This window comes from Schistocerca nitens, chromosome 8 (assembly GCF_023898315.1).
Source record: "Schistocerca nitens isolate TAMUIC-IGC-003100 chromosome 8, iqSchNite1.1, whole genome shotgun sequence".
NCBI classification, from domain to species: domain Eukaryota; kingdom Metazoa; phylum Arthropoda; class Insecta; order Orthoptera; family Acrididae; genus Schistocerca; species Schistocerca nitens.
The window spans coordinates 235,692,185-235,713,595 of NC_064621.1; the positions used below are offsets into that span (position 1 = coordinate 235,692,185).

Consider the following 21,411-nt stretch of genomic DNA (forward strand, 5'->3'; position numbering starts at 1 on the left):
GAACAGCTCGCTCAAATGGGGGGAGGGGGGGGAGAGGCTCTTGTATTCTATCTTACTCTTCGTAGGTAGAACATAGTTTATGATAAGTCACACCGGTGGTAATGTTGAGACTGGCAGAATGAAATGGGCGGTCCCAGAGATAAAGGACAGAGAATATCACAAAGTGAACAAACATCCAAAAAAAGTCCAGAGCGCAGAAAAGTTGTCTCAAGCCTATAAAACAATCCAGAATGTAATCCAAATCATAAACATAAATAAATGTATTCAATGGTATGTAACTAAAGGCTTCAGTCACTAGTAAAGACTGGCTAACAATAGGCAGGCTACAGCAACTAGTGGTAAATGCTTGTGAGGGGGGCAGCTCCCTCTGATGTGCGTGCCGCAGCTACTGCACATCATGCAGGAGCAACCTGCAGCTGTTGCAGGAGCCTGAATATCTCTGAAGTGTTCGCATTCTTGATACTCAGGCCAGGTGGGGAATCTGAATCACTGTTGGGTACTAAAATTTACAGTAGATTACTGCCTGTAGTAGCCATCATAGATTACCATGCAAAATGTGACATAGAATCCTTGTGGCATATATGATAGACAAAAAATACACACACTAAACCATTGAAAAAAACACATTTCTTCCTGTCTTCCCATGGGGGGCAGTATATTAGTGACTTTTTATAAGATCTGTTATGATTACGCTTGTTTCTCAGGTGACCTGTGTATATCAGAAGATCGACTGAAAGATAAACGTTCTGCAAATGACTTTGCTCTGTGGAAAAAGTCAAAAGCAGGAGAGCCGTGGTGGGACTCGCCATGGGGTCATGGTCGCCCAGGGTGGCATATTGAGTGCTCTGTAATGGCATCTAATATTCTTGGTGAATCAATGGACATTCACACAGGAGGTGTTGACCTACGTTTCCCACACCATGACAATGAACTAGCCCAGGCTGAGGTAAGTACTCACAAAAGTGCTTACAGGCAGCAATGTGCTATTAATTTTGTGAAAGTGCTGCAGAGAGAATGGTATTCAAAGATTTTTTTTATTATTAACATAATTTAAATGATGCAACATAAACTTGATGTTCATAGTACTTTCATTCATTTTGGTTTTTAGGAAATTTAAAAAATCGTCATTGGCAGAAGCTGAGCTAGTGTTGTGTTTGGCATACCTCAGAGTTTGCAAGTTATCAACAGGACACATAACAGTACCTTAAAATGGTGATAAATAAAAAATTAGAATTTAAAATGTTAGTTAGGAAATAGTACTTGGCTGGTGTAGATATATATTACTGTAAATAATATATGGAAGAAGGAACCAAAACCATGCTATTTGGCTAGTGTGAAAACCATAGAACACAAAGAAGAAGTCAAAGTAAATCAGATTATGGCTGGAGATACTCACATTTATTGTCACCAGATTCACCTCATTCAGTTTCTAGAACTGACTGCAGATGATTTTGGTGCATCTGTGTTGAGCCTAAATGTGCTATCTGGAACACTTTTGTTAAGAATAACATGAAGCTTGAAAGGATAATCATCTGTACCAATAATAAAGTGGTAAAATTTGTATATATGCAGTTTAAATGTAGTGACAGAGTGGTGAGCATGTGGATTTCAAGAAGACCTTAGTTTGCTGAATTTATACGATTTACAATGATACACACCATTGCCCTAAAGCTGTGCAACTCAGTCATTACTGGAGTGCTGACTGTTTTTCATGTTTTCCTGCCCTTGTTAATACAATCATTAAGCTGAATATTGTACCAGACTAGTATGGGATCTCCCAATCAAATTATCACATAGAGATCCACTTAAAAAGCTTTGTGATTTCAAAGAGAAATAAACTGATATATCCTATTAGCACTGGGTGTCACATGAAATGCAGGGTGAAATGCTTGGGTTGCCTCTTCCTACACATTGCAAAATGAAACTGCAGATATCTACCAAAGCAAACCTGGTGGCTCTTAGGAAAAACATCCACTTCAAGTATATACAGAGTCATTAAAAAAAAAAGTGCCATATTCTTATAGCAGGTAGTACTGATGAAAACTAGAAAAAGTGCTGTAAACACATGCCCAAAAATAAATACTCATTGAAATGTGGGCAATTTTGTTTTTGCTGGGAATAGTCGGTATACTCAGATGTAGGCTGTCTTTGCCATTTTGTTGACATTCATTGCCCATGGGGGGAGGGGAGGGGGGGGGGGGGAGCGGCACGCGCGCGTTCTGTGCCTCAAAGACAGAAAGTATGTTTCGTTCAGTTCATACACATTCACTGAGCAGCCAGAATGTTATGACCTACTTAATAGCTTGTAGCTAGTATGTCCACCTCTGGTACATATAACAGTAGCAACGTATCATCTCATGGAGGCAGTGAGGCCTTGAGACCTTGATAGATCAATAGAGGGAGTTGGCATCACATCTGCACACACAAGTCACTTGATTCCTGTAAATTCTGGAGAGGTGGATGATGAGCTCTGACACCACATTCAATCACATCCCAGATGCGTTCTGTTGGGTTCAGATCAGGTGACTTACCACTCTGTTCCTCAGACCACTCCATCACACTTCTAGCCATGTGACATGGCACATTATCTTGTTGTCAAATGCCACTGCTGTTGGGAAACATGATTGTCATGAAGAGGTGTACGTGGTCTGCAACCAGTGTACAATACTCCTTGGCCATCATTGTGCCTTGAATGAGCTCCATTGGACCCTTGGATGCCTACAGGAATGTTCCCCAGAGCATAATGGAGTCGCCACCAGCTTGTCTCTGTCCCACAGTACAAGTGTCAAGGAGCTGTTCCCCCAGAAGAATTTGGATTCGCACCCACCCATTGCCATAATGAAGAGATTATTTGAATTCATCAGACCATGCCACTGCACCACTGTCAAGTGCTGACGGTCATGTGCCTGTTCCAGTTATAGTTTCTGATGTCGTGGTCTTAACATCGGCACGTGCACTGGTCGCAGCTGCAGAGGCCCGTCATTAGGAATGTTGTGTACATTGTGTGTTCACACACACTTGTACTCTGCCCAGCATTAAAGTCTGATGTTAGTTCTGCCACAGTTCACTGTCTGTGCTGTTTTACTAGTCTGTCCAACCTATGATGTGCGATATCTGTATTGAGGGGTGGCCGCCCAAACCCACAACATCTGGATGTGGTTTCACCTTCATTTTGTCACGTGTTGAAGACACTCACCACAGTATTCCTTGAACACCCAAAAAGTAGTGCAGTTTCCAAAATGTTCATGCCGAGCCTCCAGGTCATCACAATCTGCCCTCGGTCAAACTTAGATTGCATGCCTTCCCCGTCTACACATGGACAGTATGCTCATTGATATTGTATGCTCTGTATGTGTGTGTGTGTGTGTGTGTGTGTGTGTGTGTGTGTGTGTGTGTGTCTAGCTGTCTTTCTTCACCAGGTGACGCTGCTATCGCCCGGACACGTGTATATCCATGGTGGGTCAGTGGTCATAATGTGCTGGCTGATCAATGTATGTCTGTATATATATTTGTTTCAAAACTTCCATCATTTGTTAATACAACAGTTTCTGTTTGTGTTGTAGGCCTACTATGACAATAGTCACTGGGTCCGATATTTTCTACATTCAGGTCATTTAACGATTGCTGGCTGCAAAATGTCAAAATCTTTGAAGAATTTTGTAACAATACGCGATGCTTTGAAGAAACATTCAGCAAGGCAACTGAGATTTGCTTTTCTTCTACATTCATGGAAAGACACATTGGATTACAGTAGTAATACCATGGAAATGGCTGCACAATATGAGAAGATGCTTAATGTAAGTAAATAATTAATATAATTTAATAGTATCAGGAAAACAATAATATTTTCACTATGGCAGTGAGGAACTTTGTATCTGTGGAGCAACATGGTCTTTCAGCTTGTGTAGTACTAGTAAACCTAACTGTTAAATATCAATTTGCGATTTGGTTTTGAGAATCTGAGATGGTAATCTATGTTCTCTGATGGAAAAGTCTTTGTCTCCAATTGTGAAACAGTACAGAAATAATACCTAATGGCAGGTTTTGCTCAGTGCCCCCCCCCCCCTCTCTCTCTCTCTCTGTGTGTGTGTGTGTGTGTGTGTGTGTGTGTGTGTGTGTTGTTTTTTTTGGGAGGGGGGGGCGTACACTCATTTTGTGCTGTGCCCCCTATCACTTCAGTTGCTTGTATCGAGTCACAAAACATTGCCTTTTTAGTTAGGAGAGTTGGGGTGGAGAGGAAAGATGAGCAATAGAGTTTATTTTTGGTACCTAAGAACTTTTTTTAAAAAATAACCTTTGCATTATTAATGCATCTTTCTTGTCAGTGTTTCTTCACCCTTTTTGTTGACTTTGGGGCTCAGCTGACTTTGGCCCTTGGCTCTATCAACATCTCCTAATACTATTGTGTCCTCTTTCTCGGTTTCATCCACTTCCTCTTACCTTCCCATAATATTGTCTTCTTTGCTTTATACAGACCATTGTGTTCTTTGCTTTATACAGTCCTTCATATATCCCTCTCACCTGTTTTTCTTTTCTTTGCTTAGCACTGACTTTCTATGTCATTGTTGATGTTCATTACGAAATAGATTCACATTCTCTGACTATGGCTTGACGTCAGCTGTTTGCAACACACGAAAATTTTGTGCCAGACTGGGACTCGAACCCGGATTTCTTGCTTATCATGAGCAGTCACCTTGACCACTTGAGCTATTGAAGCATGCTGAGCAGATCCAAACTTCCATATGCCACATAGTCACAACCTCCATGCTCACACAGTTCGTGATAGCTGCACACAAAGACAGATATTAAATAGTCATTTGAGCCCACTGAGACAGATACGTCATAGGTGGTTACAATGTCTGTGTTTATACAGTGTCTGCATCTTCACAATACAATGCCCTTCAGACATTGTAACCATCAATGATTGTTGATGTCGTACAGCTGCTTCTCTTATCTCTGAAGGTTTCTTCTGCAGCTTCTATCTTTCCTACAGTCATGCAGGCTTGCTTATACAACTTTGCACTTCTACCAACCTAGTCATTGCTGCTTTGCCAGTTTACACATTCTGACAATCTCTCTTTATTTTAGACATCTGTACTCCTTTTCAAATGATTCATTTTTATATGTTCTCCTTTTGAGGATTAATTTCAGCATCTTCTTTCTTGTCAAAAAATTTCTACTGGGCTTTCTCTTTCGCTAAGTTATTTCTCTGCTGATTTCACGATGTCAGTCTTACCAAACTCTCTTATATTATTATTGTTTCTCTTGAGTCTGTCAGTAATTGCCTAATACTCTGATTCAACAATTTCTGATTGTTTTAACTTACATAGTGCACCCTTAGTCTTTTCCGCCATTCAGAGTCTACATTAAATTTAGAGAATCCAATATGAAATAATGATTATTAAATTTGGAGAGACTTGTTTACTATACAGCAGCATCATGTCTACAACCCATGTCCAGTTGACTCTATAATGTAGTGGCATAGCTACACAAACTGTTTTATCTCTGTAATTCAGAATGATTATGATTCCACACAGCTCTCGAATGAAATGTAACAACCAGAGTGGGAGGAGTAGTGAAGCTTGGTCACATGAAAAGAATGCACTGCAATATTAAAATCGCTTTTTTTTAGCCTTCCAATGCATGTGTCTTGCTGTACCTAAGTGAAACACTTGCTTTGTGAAGAATGTGTTTCATTGCTCATAAGTGAAACACACGTTTAAAGTCCTTAAAGTTAATTTTGTGTCGACCTCTGCCACTGAAAAACAACTTCATTTACTTCCTAAACTGTATTGGATGAATGTATGGTTAATACACAGCTCTCTTTGTAATTAACATCATCTTTTAAAATTGCAGCCTTAAAGTAATGCCATAGTTTTTCTCATAACAGGGAAGAGACCTGTATAATCATTAGCAGTGGGAGAAGATCAAATTTGGGTCTTCTCTGACCATTCAGTTGCAGAAGTTGACAAGATTGACTGTAGTTTTGATACTGTATGGGACTGTGCCTCTAATCTGGACCTAGTCTTTCTAGGGCAATGCTCCTCCTGGTTGACCTATCCAAGTGCAACTCATTATCCACCCTCATAGCTTCTCTTGTGATAGTACCCCTCTTCAGTTTTCCACACTTCACAGAAGTCCTCCTGCATACCTTACTAGACTAGCACTCTTGTTAAAAAAGGATGTCAACAGAGAAATCAGTAGTCATGGCCTAGCAGTCATTCCCAGAATACTACTACTACTACTACTACTACTAATAATAATAATAATAATAATAATGAATACAAATTATACTGGAACAGAACCATTATAACAGATAAAACAACGCCACATAACAAACCTGACATCATACTCACCAATAAAAAGAAGAAATTAACGCAACTAATCGAAATATCTATACCCAATACAACAAATATACAAAAGAAAACAGGAGAAAAAATTGAAAAATACATCCAACTGGCTGAGGAAGTCAAAGACATGTGGCATCAGGATAAAGTTGACATCATACCAATTATACTATCAACTACAGGAGTCATACCACACAATATCCACCAATACATCAATGCAATACAGCTACATCCAAACATATATATACAATTACAGAAATCCGTAATTATTGATACATGTTCAATTACCCGAAAGTTCCTAAATGCAATATAACATGTACCGTACAGCAAAAAGGAAGTGACGCTTGATAAAGGTCCGCGTCACTCCATTCTTAACCAGACTTAACGTCTGAGAAAGTAAAGAAATAATAATAATAATAATAATTATAATAATAATAATAATAATAATAATAAAAACAAAGACAGAGGATGAGATGGTCAGATGAAGTTAATCGACACCTCATGTTCTGTTATTACCAAGCAACAAACCTAGGAACCAACACAACCGGATACAGATCACAAGTATACACAACATTTATTACCAGATACCCAGAATTAAAATTTTTAACAGAACAACGTCTAGCTGATCAGATTCGTGTAATAATAAAAAATAACAGGATACCCCAGTCAGAATTAGAAAACATCAAACAACAAGTACAACAAATACTGGAACAAAATAATGTACAGTCACAAGAAGAAGAAAATACAGTAATAGACTCAAACATCCCAGAGCAAACAAACAAAGAACAACACGCATCAATTAAACAATCAGAGGAAAATGAAATCTTAAGACAGCCACCAGCACAAGCACAAATAGAACACGAAGTGACACACATGTTAGATATAGAAGAAAAATTTCAGTTGACATATATAGAATACAAAGACACAAATACAGACATTAGACCATTCTTGCATAGACCACCAAATAGCCCACAAGTCGAAACAACAATAAAAACTATCAACACAATCATACACAACAAAATAAATGAATACACAACTATGGAAGAGTTACAACTACTGGTTTATGTAGGAGCACTCACTACACTAAATATACACACTAGGCAGATATCAGAACCAACCAACACACAGAAGAAACCCACAAAACCAGCATGGCAACACAGGCTACAGATCAGAATAGAAAAACTGAGAAAAGACATCGGACAGCTAACACAATTTATAAGAAATGAAATATCAGACAAAAAACGAAAAAGGTTAGGTAAAATCTCACAACAAGAAGCAATAGAGCAATTAGATGAAAAGAAGCAAAAATTACAAGCTTTGGCGAAACGACTTAGAAGATACAAAAAAAGTGAAAATAGAAGGAAACAAAACCAAACATTCAACACAAACCAAAAGAAATTTTACCAAACAATAGAAAACACACACATAAAAATAGACAATCCACCAAACATGAGAGACATGGAACACTTCTGGAGCAGCATATGGTCAAACCCGGTACAACATAACAGGCATGCACGGTGGATACAAGCAGAAACAGATACATACAAGATGATACCACAAATGCCTGAAGTGATAATTTTGCAACATGAAGTCACCCGAGCAATTAATTCTACGCACAATTGGAAAGCCCCTGAAAATGATAAAATAGCAAATTTCTGGCTAAAGAAGTTCACCTCAACACATTCACATCTAACTAAATTATTTAACAGTTACATTGGAGACCCATACACATTCCCTGATACACTTACACATGGAATAACTTATCTGAAACCTAAAGATCAAGCAGACACAGCAAACCCAGCTAAATATCGCCCCATAACATGCCTACCAACAATCTACAAAATATTAACTTCAGTCATTAAACAGAAATTAATGACACATACAACACAGAACAAAATTATAAATGAAGAACAAAAAGGCTGCTGCAAAGGAGCGCGAGGATGTAAAGAGCAACTGATAATAGATGCAGAGGTGACATATCAAGCTAAAACTAAACAAAGGTCTCTACACTACGCATACATTGATTACCAAAAAGCTTTTGATAGTGTACCCCACTCATGGTTACTACAAATATTGGAAATATACAAAGTAGATCCTAAATTGATACAGTTCCTAAACATAGTAATGAAAAACTGGAAAACCACACTTAATATCCAAACAAATTCAGATAATATCACATCACAGCCAATACAGATTAAGCGTGGAATATACCAAGGAGACTCATTAAGTCCTTTCTGGTTCTGTCTTGCTCTGAACCCACTATCCAACATGCTAAATAATTCAAATTATGGATATATCTAAAAAGAAAGATGTTGAGACTTACCAAACAAAAGCGCTGGCAGGTCGATAGACACACAAACAAACACAAATATACACACAAAATTCAAGCTTTCGCAACAAACTGTTGCCTCATCAGGAAAGAGGGAAGGAGAGGGAAAGACGAAAGGATGTGGGTTTTAAGGGAGAGGGTAAGGAGTCATTCCAATCCCGGGAGCGGAAAGACTTACCTTAGGGGGAAAAAAGGACAGGTATACACTCGCACACACACACATATCCATCCACACATACAGACACAAGCAGACATATTTAAAGACAAAGAGTTTGGGCAGAGATGTCAGTCGAGGTGGAAGAGTAGTGGCAAAGAAGTTGTTGAGAGACAGGTGAGGTATGAGTGGCGGCAACTTGAAATAAGTTGCCGCCACTCATACCTCACCTGTCTCTCAACAACTTCTTTGCCACTACTCTTCCACCTCGACTGACATCTCTGCCCAAACTCTTTGTCTTTAAATATGTCTGCTTGTGTCTGTATGTGTGGATGGATATGTGTGTGTGTGCGAGTGTATACCTGTCCTTTTTTCCCCCTAAGGTAAGTCTTTCCGCTCCCGGGATTGGAATGACTCCTTACCCTCTCCCTTAAAACCCACATCCTTTCGTCTTTCCCTCTCCTTCCCTCTTTCCTGATGAGGCAACAGTTTGTTGCGAAAGCTTGAATTTTGTGTGTATATTTGTGTTTGTTTGTGTGTCTATCGACCTGCCAGCGCTTTTGTTTGGTAAGTCTCAACATCTTTCTTTTTAGATATATTTTTTCCACGTGGAATGTTTCCCTCTGTTATATTCAAATTATGGATATAATATTACTGGAACATACCCACACAAAATCACACATTTGCTATACATGGATGATCTAAAACTACTGGCAGCAACCAATCAACAACTCAACCAATTATTAAAGATAACAGAAGTATTCAGCAATGATATAAATATGGCTTTTGGAACAGACAAATGTAAGAAAAATAGCATAGTCAAGGGAAAACACACTAAACAAGAAGATTACATACTTGATAACCACAGCGACTGCATAGAAGCGATGGAAAAGACAGATGCCTATAAATACCTAGGATACAGACAAAAAATAGGAATAGATAATACAAATATTAAAGAAGAACTAAAAGAAAAATATAGACAAAGACTAACAAAAATACTGAAAACAGAATTGACAGCAAGAAACAAGACCAAAGCTATAAATACTTATGCCATACCAATATTGACCTACTCATTTGGAGTAGTGAAATGGAGTAACACAGACCTAGAAGCACTCAATACACTTACACGATCACAATGCCATAAATATAGAATACATCACATACATTCAGCAACAGAAAGATTCACATTAAGCAGAAAGGAAGGAGGAAGGGGATTTATCGATATAAAAAACCTACATTATGGACAGGTAGACAATTTAAGAAAATTCTTTCTAGAACGCGCAGAAACTAGCAAAATACACAAAGCAATTACTCATATAAATACATCGGCTACACCACTGCAATTTCATAACCACTTCTACAACCCTTTAGATCACATAACATCAACAGATACGAAGAAAGTAAATTGGAAAAAGAAAACACTTCATGGCAAGCACCCGTATCATCTAACACAGCCACACATCGATCAAGACGCATCCAACACATGGCTAAGGAAAGGCAATATATACAGTGAGACAGAAGGATTCATGATTGCAATACAGGATCAAACAATAAACACCAGGTATTACAGCAAGCATATTATTAAAGATCCCAATACCACAACAGATAAATGCAGACTTTGTAAACAACAAATAGAAACAGTAGATCACATCACAAGCGGATGTGCAATACTAGCAAATACAGAATACCCCAGAAGACATGACAATGTCGCAAAAATAATACATCAACAGCTTGCCTTACAACATAAACTTATAAAACAACACGTTCCTACATACAAGTATGCACCACAAAATGTACTGGAGAATGATGAATACAAATTATACTGGAACAGAACCATTATAACAGATAAAACAACGCCACATAACAAACCTGACATCATACTCACCAATAAAAAGAAGAAATTAACACAGCTAATCGAAATATCCATACCCAATACAACAAATATACAAAAGAAAACAGGAGAAAAAATTGAAAAAGACATCCAACTGGCTGAGGAAGTCAAAGACATGTGGCATCAGGATAAAGTTGACATCATACCAATTATACTATCAACTACAGGAGTCATACCACACAATATCCACCAGTACATCAATGCAATACAGCTACATCCAAACATATATATACAACTACAGAAATCCGTAATTATTGATACATGTTCAATTACCCGAAAGTTCCTAAATGCAATATAACACATACCGTACAGTTAATAGGAAGTGACGCTTGATCAAGGTCCGCGTCACTTTCCATTCTCAACCAGACTTAACGACTGAGAAAGTAAAGAAATAATAATAATAATTTGGAGTCGTGAAATGGATGAGATACTAGTAGAATTGAAACAGTGTTGTCGTGAGTTTTGCTTAAATAGCTCTATCTGTAAGAACATTACATGCAAAAACAAGGTTCTTTGTTAGAGACCCAGTGCAACATAATTTTAGTCTATCGGAAAGTTCCATAATGAAAGACACTATGCTACAAAATGTTGATTCATTCTGGAACCTTAATGTGTATGCACAATAAAAATCATTTTCATTCTCCTCAGGAGTTTTTCCTCACTGTGAAAGATATGAGTCGCTGCACTCTCGCAGAAACAAATTTGGATTCCTTCCAAAAATGGAGAGAGGAAGAGCACTCACTCAGTGAAAGATTCTTGGCAACAAGAGATGGAGTGCATGCTGCTTTGTGTGGTAAGTTTTTAGTTGTTTATGGGTTTGGTTATTTTTCTGTTCATATTTACAATTAGTGACATATTTTGATAGGAAGTACTTCATTATTGTTTTAGGAACTAAGCTAGTGCTTATATTATCTAAAATGGAGAATATACAGAACATTTCCAGTGTCGCAGCACTCTTTGACATGCAAGACCTTTGAGCAACATTCTGTTTAGAGAAGTTTTCTGATTGTTACTTTATTCATAATGGCTTGAGAAGTTGGTGGGACTGTAGCAGAAAGAAAACACTGCAATCTACCCAATTACTTGTGGTGAATTTATTATATCTCTGAAACCAGTTTTAGGCCTAATGATGTCTTCAGAAGTTAGCATGCTTTTCTTATGAGTAGTAAATGAATGCTGCCCTATGAAGATGAGCAGTAAACTAAAACTTGTTATGAATAAATAAATTATTTCATTTCATGAAAATTTTGCTGGATGCAGTTTTTCCTCATTGTTATAAAAATCTGGTCTTGTCCTGTAATTAGTGTTTTAAATTTATTGTTGCTTGCTTTTTCATCTCAACAGACCAAGTAAATGTGATTATGGCCTATATCTGCAAATTTTTTTTTTTTTTTTTTTGAGCAAGATTTTGTTAATTTTTGTATTCTTTTGTTCTTTTAGGATATAGGATTGTCCAAAATAATTGGAAGATGCTAGCTAAGGTTGGAAAAATTGTGTGTGTGCACTCCCCCCCCCCCCCCCCCACACACACACACACACACACATACAGAGAGAGAGAGAGAGAGAGAGAGAGAGGTGATCAGGATAAAGTAGGAGGAGGGAGAATTCACTACAAGAACAGTAGAACAGTTCATGAATTTTCATCCACAATCCTTGACATATGAATCAAATGAATGTGAAAGTGCAGAGTAATGTAGTGAGGGAGATAGTGAAGGGAGAGGGGCAGGAACAGGTTTACATGGGTGAAGGGCAGGTAAAAGCCAAGGAGTGCAGGGATGGATAAAGTAAAATGGACGCTTCCCATGTGTGTAATTCAGAGAAGGTGAATTTTTGTGGAAAGGGGTCAGCAGTGTTCTGGAATTTAGGATTTCTGAAGCAGCCATTTCAGGTGTGCTCAGTGACATGTTATGTCACTAGATGTTCAACATCATTCATTCTAATGGACTGCTGTCAGTGGTGGTCCATATAAAAGGTTGTGCAGAAGTTGCAACATAATTGATATATGATACAGGTGCTTTCACAGGTGGCCTTGTTTCTCGTGGAATTCGAATATAATGTGCTGGGTAGGTGAACGGTACAGTTCATGTACCTGGGTTTTTCACATGAATATAACCCATGTGACTAGAGGTTGAAAGTACCTTGATAGTTTGTGGGTTTCATAAGTGGCAGAACTCCCCTTTTGAAGAGGTGGGGAGGATTCTGTCTTCCTCCAACCCTGTTCCTGTCATCCATTCTGTGCTGCATACTACCAGCCCTTTCTGCGTCAGGGTGATCTCTCTCTGGTGCCATGTTCCTGTCCTGTCCTCTTCCATTTCTGCTCCTCAACTTTCTTACTCCTTACTGTGCCCCTCCCATTTTCATTGCCCCTCTTCCTTATTCATCTCACCTACTCCACTAAATGCAACCCCTCATCCTAGTCTGATTAGTCTGGTTGTAGTACCATGAAAGTGTAGCTGTGCTTGCTTTTTTACCTTTCTACCACACAATGCCTTTGCTATGTTGTGAGTGATTATCTTTTTAGTCTTTGCTTTGTTTGTAGTTGAGGTATCTTTGTTAAGGCAAGTAAAAGAAGAAAGAAACCCAGGTAGCCAGTGGTGGTCAAAGCGGCGAAGTTCTATGCAATTTGAGGTGAATGAAGCGAGTATCATAGCTTGTGCTACACGAAACACCAGATCAGTATTGAGTAGCCATTGAACAAATCTGCATACATACTGTACTTCTTTTACTCAGGCTTTAGCATTGTTTCTATGTCCGATGAAAGACTTGGTGCAATAGCTAAGTAACATGCAATAGTCTGTTTTTGAATGTTCCTGTATAGTGCACAGTGGGTTCTTTGTGTGATGAGTGACAATCTATTGTAATGCATACTTTGGTTATTGACTGTTGTTTGACTGTATGAAAATTCATTTATTCTGTATAGAAGTATGATAATGTCTTGCCCAACTTTACTCTATTTCTGCAAATGAAATACAATAATTTCTTTATCACAATACTTTTTCTGTTTTGTTTGCCAGACAATATAGACACACGAACAGCACTGGATCACGTCCGAGAACTTGTAGCTGTATGTAATGTCTATCAACGAAATTGCCGTTCTGTGGGACGTGAGAGTAATTGTGTTCTGTTATGGGATATTGCAAGCTACATTACAAAACTGATGAAAATTTTTGGTACCATCCCAGATGATGCCTCCTTAGGTTTTCCAGCATCTTCTGTTTCATCAAGCCAGAATGTAAGTTCATCAAAGTTAACTAAACGTATAAATTTATATGTGTAATCATGTGAGAATTTGAGACATTTTATAATTAATAACCCCAACAATTTATTTCTTGAATTTCTGTTATGATGCTCAATGAAGTTAATGTAACTAAATTTATGAGTAATATTTGTACCAGAGAAGGCATTGGACACCAAAAATAGGAAACAGTTGGAGTAGGGCTGTTTAAAAATATTTTGGAATGCTCTAAAATTATGTCATCAACATAAAAGGTGGAAAGTAGGAGAAAGATAGGAAGTGACATACACACAGATGTCAAAGGAATGGAAAAGCCTGGAGGGAGGGGGAGAGAAAGAGAGAGAGAGAGAGACCAGGTACATAAACTAATTTGGAAGTGACAATGGAATAACAATTAATACTGATATTTCAGATAGTTCATCATTCATTACGATGGCCTGCTGGTTATGGAGTTCAAAATACGGTTCAAATTTTAAGTTTTTACAAATGTTCACCCGATGATTGCTGTTGGGATGTGACATTACTATTATTTTAAAATTTGTCACTTCTTATTGTTAAAATAATGACAGCTGAGAAATTTGCCAAATAATTTGTCTACTCCAAGCTTTTAAAGAACAGTCTTGTGGAAAAACAAAAATTTCATATGAAGGAATTAACTGCATGACACTTTATGATTTTTTGTTAAGGACTGACAAGGGAATGAGCCAACAAGACATGTCGAAACCTACCCTGAAATTTCTTATACAGGAAGAAGATAATGAAAGAAGTGCACTGCCAAAATTTTAGCTGCTAAAAGGAATTATCTGGGGTTCATAGATAGCAATTTTAAGCACCTAAAGCTTGGTTTACAGTGGAGCAAATGGAAGCGAACACGTGCAAATGAGCATTTGCAGAAAATTCACTACCATTCGCTTGTATATGGGTAAAATTGTTTATACTAGAGGGAACAGAAGAGAACGTGAGGTAGCAAATATTGCCTATGAATGCTGTATTATTAGTTTTTAGTTTTTGAAGCTAACATTCAGCATACAAGATACAACTCTATCTTGTTAGAGCCAGAATGCGAAACTTTGCTATTCAGTGAGGATTATTTTGCTTGGCAAGCACACTGTTCTTGACAGAGTATGCAAAATGGTGCAGAGAAGGAAGAATTGAAGTGTCTCAATGTGTATGGAAGTGTGATGTGTGGAGATCGTACACTTTACGTGGAATTGCATCTCCATCTCTCCTTAACACTGCTCCAAAATTATCCTTGTATGTTGGCTGCCATTTTTCCCTGTCTTCTCATTACCATTGAGCGTAGATTTATGAACAGAACACTAATTACCGACATCGAGCATCATCTCAAGAGGTGACACAGCCAGCATTTCCACTATGCATGTAAGATCTAATGGTCAAATTCTTTTTTTGTTTTTTCTAAAACAAAAGTCCACAGCTCGTGGTCTCGTGGTAGCGTTCTCGCTTCTTGAGCGCGGGGTCCTGGGTTCGATTCCCAGTGGGGTCAGGGATTTTCACCTGCCCCCAGATGACTGGGTGTTGTTGTGTTGTCTTCATTATCATCATTCATCCCCATTACGGTCGGAGGAAGGCAACGGCAAACCACCTCCGTTAGGACCTTGCCTAGTATGGCAGTGTGGGTCTCCCGCATCGTTCCCTTACACTGTATCGAGAAGCATGATACTTCATTTCCATTTTCCTAAAACAAAAATAGTCTAGTGGCAAAGTGTGCTTTATGGTGCAGAGAGCGCGGGATCAAATCATGTTCAGATCAAAACTTTTTCACTATGATTTTTAACCGAACATTCACTTGTCACAGATGTTGGAGTGGCCACGATTGACATGTAGTTTGGATTTCGTGGTAAACTGCTGGCCTCCATTTTCTGATTAGGTGACTGGGGAAGGTTAGGGTCACGTAAGCAGCTGCTGTAGCATCCAGTTGAAAGACCTGCAAGAGGCCTACTGGGTACACCAGACAGAATTCTCTTTTGCTCATGCTTGTTTGTTCTGGTGAAAACCTGCCGTAAACTATACAAAGATTTTTTTGAATAACTTTATATCAACAGTTCAATTCTTGCTCATGTAATTCTTGCACATGTAATTCTTGCACATGTAATTCTTGCACATGTAATTCTTGCACATGTAATTCTGATAAAAATGGCTAGCAGAGAAAATAAAATCATGGCAGTGTTTGATGTAACAGTCGACTTCCATCAATGAGGACTTGTAATTTGTTGAAGTGAAATGTGTCTTACAGTACTACATTTTATAAAAATTCCTGTTGGCCATTTCTTATAATAACGTTTGAATGTTGTACATTTGATTATCAGTGAAACAGTTCTTTGTTAATTCCCTGTAGTCATCACAAAAATGCGAAGTGTCTACTCAATGACAAAAACAAACTTTTTTTGCGCCAGGGACCTCGGACAAAGGAAAAATTGATGCAGTCAGGCACTTCGCAGTAACCACTGGTTTTCTTTAGACAGAACTGGAATGGAGTCAGAAATGGTCCTGGCCATTGTTCTGCATATTATGCTGCATACCAGGCATACTTGATCAAATTTGTAAAGCTTGGTGAAGAACAGTGATGCACAAATGACTGGAGCATAAGAATACTGTTCTGCTGATAACCTGAAATGAGGGAAAGGTATTAGAAATTATGTTGTCTGACAATTTCCTGAAAAAATGCTTTCTAATGTCGAAAAAATTCTTTATCGAGAGGTTGAATCTCGCTAGTAGTTCCAGGCAGAATCCACATTACATCTACAGATTTCTCATCATCCTCCTTAGAATGAGAGGCGTTGTTATGTCCAGACCATGAATCCAACAAAAGCGATGAATTAGTTTCTGCAGCTGGTAGGAATATGTTTTGAATGAAATGTTGAAAATCATTTCCAAATTTTGATATGTCGATTACAAGATTTTTGCAACTAAACACTTCATTTTTTATTTTTTGTCCTAATTTGCCTTGTAGTTCTTGAAGACAGATGCACAGCTACAGAAACAGTAAACCACTCAGACTTATCACTGGCATTATCATACATGAATGTGTCATTGCATTCATTGATTGGGCAACCGACTCGGCTTTTTTTCACCCTGAAATGATAAAGTGGGGTGTGCGTGCAGTTCTTTTACAAAACCTGTCTGATCAGCATTATAAACAGCAGTTGTGGGGATTAGAGCAAGTTTCGTCTTTACATCAGCTATGAATTCCTCTATAGCATTGTCTGCCACTGACAGCTGCTCTATACATTTATATGATGTAAACTTGGTAATTTTGCTACTTCCAATTCTGTATGATTTCTTGAACCTGTGTAGCCAGGTTGATGAAGACTGGAAATTAGCAATGTTCATGTCAGATGCAATTCGGAGGGCCCAGTCTGGTAGATATCCATCGATAACAGTGCATAGCTTCTTATGAGTAGTTCTAAATCTTTCAAACGGTTTTTCATTCAGATGGTTTCGGGTTTCTGTTTGGCACGTATTTCTTACTTTATGTAATTCATTCTTCCATTTGTACAGTTCATGCTCTGATTTTACAAAACAAAAATGTCTTTGCACACTGCGTAATTTAGTGTTTTTTCCCTCCTTCGTTTAAGTCTGCACCTCGTGGTCTCATGGTCGCGTTCTCACTTCCCGAGCACGGGGTCCTGGGTTCGATTGCCGGAAGGGTCAGGGATTTTCACCTGCCTTGAGATGACTGGGTGTTTGTGTTGTCCTCATCATTCCATCATCATTCTTGAAAGTGGTGAGATTGGACTGAGCAAAGGTTGGGAATTTGTACAGGCACTGAAAACTGCACAGTTGAGCACCCCACAAACCAGACATCATCATCATCACCCTTTGTTTAACCAATATTTCACTGTCTTTTCTTTGTCACTGAAAGTACAAAAAAAAGGCTTGGAATGTATTTTTCTTCAGAAATGTTACTGGCACAACTGACATCGTCCGAACCACAACTCATGGAATCGTCACAGTTATTTCCTATTTCTTCTAATGTATCCACAATTTCAAACAAAATGTCAATATCATTTGAATGAATGAATGAATGACACATGTACGTCCTTAGGAGAAGTAGGTGATTTTGGCTGGAAACCACATTCTTCATACTTCATCATTGCTAAACTGAGAACGTTAATTGGATTCCACATTACTGTGAGACAGCAAGGAAAAAAAAGCTACAATTAGCAGGCATTCCATATGAAAGCCCAATAAATATTAATTCAACTTTATCTGTGTTGTCAGAACTTACCAATACTGCAGAAAGAAACTGATAATTTGTAATAGATGTTACTTGAGTGGCTGATTCGAGAGCTTAGTAAGTATGTACTGTAGTGTCAGAGAAGCTTATCAAAAAACGATAACTTGAAACGTTCTTTACAAATTACGATCAGGTTATGTCATATTTCCTATTTACAAGTGTATCACCGACCTCGGTGTGTGTGTGTGTGTGTGTGTGTGTGTGTGTGTGTGTGTGTGTGTGTGTGCGCGTGCGCGTGCGCGCGCGCGCGCACACCTAATTGCACATGTGTAGTAGCTGCAATGCCAGTAGGAGTGTACATTTATACTGCTGTTTGGTGTGCTATGAATTTGGGAATTTTTTTTAATACTTGCAGTGCATCTTAGCAGCTAAAATTTTGGCAGTGCATTTCTTTCGCTGTCTTCTTCCTGTGTAAAACATTTCAGGGCAGGTTTCGACATGTCTTATTGGACCGTTCACTTGAGTCAACAACAATGCCTTGATTGGCAGCATTCAACTCTTGGTACTCGGTCACCTTCAGGAAAGACTGTTTTCAGAAAAAGACTGTTTACAATCACTTTGTAGAATTTCAGTACCGAGCGAGGTGGCGCAGTGGTTAGACACTGGACTCGCATTCGGGAGGACGACGGTTCAATCCCGCGTCCGGCCATCCTGATTTAGGTTTTCCGTGATTTCCCTAAATCGCTCCAGGCAAATGCCAGGATGGTTCCTTTCAAGGGGCACGGCCGACTTCCTTCCCCGTCCTTCCCTAATCCGATGAGACCGATGACCTCGCTGTCTGGTCTCCTTCCCCGAAACAACCAACCAACCTAGAATTTCAGTAGGATCCTGCTATCATCAGTAATGAATTTAGTGAATGTCTACCAAAATTGGTTAAAAAAATATCGATTCTTTGTGCAGTGTGATTGAAGAGGACCCATGAGTGACTTATCTATATCTACATCTACACTCTGCAAACCTTCAGGAGGTGCATGACAGAGGGTACATCCCATTTTACCAGTTATTAAGGTTTCTTTCCATTCCATTCATGTATAGAGTGAAGAAAGAATGATTGTTTGAATGCCTCTGTATGAACAGTACTTATTCTAATCTTCTCCTCATGATCTTTATAAGAGCATTACATAGGAATTTGTAGTATATTTCTATACTCATCATCTAAAGCTGATTCTTGAAACTTTGTTAACAGACTTTTTTGGGATAGCTTACGTCTATCATCAAGATTCTTCCAGTTCAGTTCCTTCAGTATCTCTGTAACACACTCCCACGGATCAAACAAACCTTTGCCCCTTCTCTGTATGTGTTTTGTATCCCCTGTTATCCCTATTTCCCACAGGTCCCACAGACTTCAGTAATATTCTAGAACTGGTTGCACAAATGATTTGTAAGCAATCCCCTTTGTAGACTGACTGCTCTTCTCCAGTATTCCATCAATAAACCGAGGTCTGCCATCTGCTTTACTGACAACTGAGCATATGCGATTATTCCATTCCATATCCCTATAAAGTGCTACCCTGCAGGTATTTGTATGAGTTGGCCGATTTCAGCAGTGACTCATTGATATTATAGCCATAGAATACTATGTTTTTTTTCTTTTTGGAAGTGCACAATTTTACATTTCTGTACATTTTAAGCAATTTGCCACCACTTTGAAATCTTATAAAGATCTGACTGAATATTTATGCAGCTTGTTTCAGACACATCATCATCTATAAAGAGCCTCATTTTACTATTAATATTGTCTGCAAGGTCATTAATGTACAACATAAACAGCAAGGGTCCCAATACACTTCCCTGGAGTACAGCTGAAGTTACTTCTCCTCTGATGATGACTATCAATCCAAGATAACATGATGTGTCCTCCCTACCTGAAAAGTCTTCCATCCAGTCAAAAATTTCACTTGATACCCCATCTGGTTGAACTTTTGGCAATAAGTGTAAATGTGGTACTCAGTCAAATGCCTTTCGGAAACCAAGAAATACTGACTTGATCCAAAGCTTTCAGTATGTCTTGTGAGAAGAGGGTGGGTTGGGTTTCAGAGGATGAACGTTTTCAGAGTTTGTGCTGTTCGGAATTGAGGAGGTCATTCTGTTCGAGATAGCTCGTTGTGTTTGAGCTCAGAATATGTTTTAAGATTCTACAACAAATCAGTATCAAGGATATTGGATGGTAGTTTCGTGGATCACTTCTAATACCCTTCTTGTTGACAGGTGTGACCTGTGCTTTTTTTCCAAAAACTGGACATGGTCTTTTGTTCTATGGATCTATGATACACTATAATTAGAAGGTTTAACTCAGTTGCAAATTCAGTATAGAATCTGACAGGGATTCCATCAGACCCTAGAGCTATGTTCAATTTGAATTATTTCAGCTGTTTTTCAACACTGATGACACTAATACTTATTTCATTCATCATTTCAGCGGTGATTAAATTGGGGCAATTGTCCTGGGTTTTCCTCTGTAAAAGAAACATTTGAATTTCTTTGGGTTCTGTGAAAGATCATTTGACATTATTCTCCTACAGTAGTCATTGAAGGCATCACACATTGTTCTTTTGACAACCAAACCTGTTTCATTCAGCATCTTTCTATCTATAGCTACGCTCTTTATTTTATATCTATTATCCAGTAATCTCTTTTTCTTAAGAAATATCTTTACTGTGACTGTATACCTTGAAGGTTTCCTCCCATCAAGAACTGTTCTACTGGGTAAATACAATGAAGAGCCATAGAAATTGGTACACCTGCCTAATATCGTATAGGGCCCCCGTGAGCATGCAGAAGTGCCACGACATGATGTGGCATGGACTTGACCGATGTCTGAAGTAGTGCTGGGTAGAATTGACACCATGAATCCTGCAGGGCAGTCCATAAACCTGGAAGAGTACGAGGAGATGGAGATCTCTCTTGAACCGCACATTGGAAGACAGCCCAGATATGCTCAATAATGTTAATATCTTTGGAGTTTGGTGGCCAGCAGAAGTGTTTAAACTTACAAGAATGTTCCTGGAGCCACTACATAGCAATTCTGGACACGTGGGTTGTTGCACTGTCTTGCTGGAATTGCCCAAGTTTGTCAGAATGCACAACAGTCATGAATGGATGCATGTGATTAGATAGGATGCTTACATGTGTGTCACCTGTCAGTCGTATCTAGACATATCAGGGGCCCCATATTACTCCAGCAGCACATGCCCCAC

The 21,411-nt window shown here is 38.6% G+C and overlaps 1 protein-coding gene across 4 annotated transcripts in view; it reads left to right on the plus strand.

Moving 5' to 3' along the window:
- The window catches only part of LOC126199314 (cysteine--tRNA ligase, cytoplasmic), an 87,745-nt gene that overhangs the window by 43,490 nt on the left and 22,844 nt on the right, over window positions 1-21,411 (plus strand). For all 4 annotated transcript variants that reach the window (XM_049936149.1, XM_049936152.1, XM_049936153.1 and 1 more), the window contains exons 6-9: window positions 705-946; window positions 3,564-3,797; window positions 11,370-11,514; window positions 13,736-13,953. In XM_049936149.1, coding sequence (XP_049792106.1) covers window positions 705-946; window positions 3,564-3,797; window positions 11,370-11,514; window positions 13,736-13,953 — 839 coding nt within the window. The remainder of the gene's footprint in view (window positions 1-704; window positions 947-3,563; window positions 3,798-11,369; window positions 11,515-13,735; window positions 13,954-21,411) is intronic.